Source organism: Egretta garzetta, unplaced genomic scaffold (genome assembly GCF_000687185.1).
Source record: "Egretta garzetta isolate BGI_Z169 unplaced genomic scaffold, ASM68718v1 scaffold526, whole genome shotgun sequence".
NCBI lineage: Eukaryota > Metazoa > Chordata > Aves > Pelecaniformes > Ardeidae > Egretta > Egretta garzetta.
Window position 1 is genome coordinate 1,427,357 of NW_009259967.1, and position 1,164 is coordinate 1,428,520.

Consider the following 1,164-nt stretch of genomic DNA (forward strand, 5'->3'; position numbering starts at 1 on the left):
CTGAATTTTTCAAAGTACCTCAGCAATAACACAGTATGTGGTACTAAAATATTATTCTGATATAATAATAATAATAAAGTACTTTGAAAATTTCAGACTTTTGGGAGAAAGACTTTTTTTTTTGGTAGCAGACCACAATTCTCTTTGGAACCAGTAAAATCTCAGTCCCTCTATCATGTTTCACTTTACTTCAACCTGTAATATTTCTTTTGAAATGATTTCTAACACTTACAAAAATAACGTCTGGCGTTTTTTGGCCTTCAGGTAATAAGCCCCAGGTACGTCCCTTCAAGTAACTGAGAAAAGGTCTTTATATAGAATAGTATCAACCGGGGTTCAAGGCAAAATAACATTCTGTAAATCCAAACACTCAAAGGTACATAGCCTTCAAAAGAATTATCCCATTGAAGCATTTTCAACCCCATCTAGCAAACTTCTTCACTGTGACAATTGAGTTCAACTGGATCACCCACGTACAAAAGCAGTTTGGTGGCTCAGGGCCATCAGGAGATGTCAGAGTGTGCTGTTTTAAAAATCGTGTAGGAGATGCACAGGTCCACAAGCATGGACTCGACACAGTAGTGATGCACTGCTTAAAATGTGCAACAAAGGTCTTTGGTAATATACTGTGTGTCTCCTGTTTCACCCGATGGCATGCTTTATATTGTTACTCCTAAAGAAAAACTAAGAAGTTAAGAATTGATAAAAGAGGCACAATCCTCATCCTGTCCATTTTCTTTATCTCAGAATCCAGCAACAACAGGAATTTGCTCCAGTACAAGACTCAGAAAATTTCAATTCCCCACACAAATATTTTGGAAAGTTATAAACATCTGACAAGTTGTCATCAGAGACAGAAGTATTTTGTGGGGAAACAAGACCACATGCTCATCACGTCGCATTCTGTACTAATTGGTATATTTTTCACCAACTGCAGCCCCCTCCAGATGTCCCACTGACATCTGTGGGATTTTGTCTTGTGTCTTAAATAACTTTAAACCAGTGTGCTCAAGCGTAAAACACTGAACGCTTTTGACATAAAGTGGCATCCAGATTTGCTCCGTAAGTCAGGAAAAGGCTCACCTGTACTGTCCTTCCTCAGCCTCCCGCTGTTCACCTGCACCTCCAAACACGAAACCTCACGGGACTGTAAGAGACAACCAG

General features: G+C 39.3%; 1 protein-coding gene across 1 annotated transcript in view; it reads right to left on the reverse strand.

The window, feature by feature from the left end:
- The window catches only part of LOC104127550 (cytosolic phospholipase A2 epsilon-like), a 25,213-nt gene that overhangs the window by 10,965 nt on the left and 13,084 nt on the right, over positions 1 to 1,164 (reverse strand). The window contains exon 7 of the mRNA XM_035895748.1: positions 1,084 to 1,147. Coding sequence (XP_035751641.1) covers positions 1,084 to 1,147 — 64 coding nt within the window. The remainder of the gene's footprint in view (positions 1 to 1,083; positions 1,148 to 1,164) is intronic.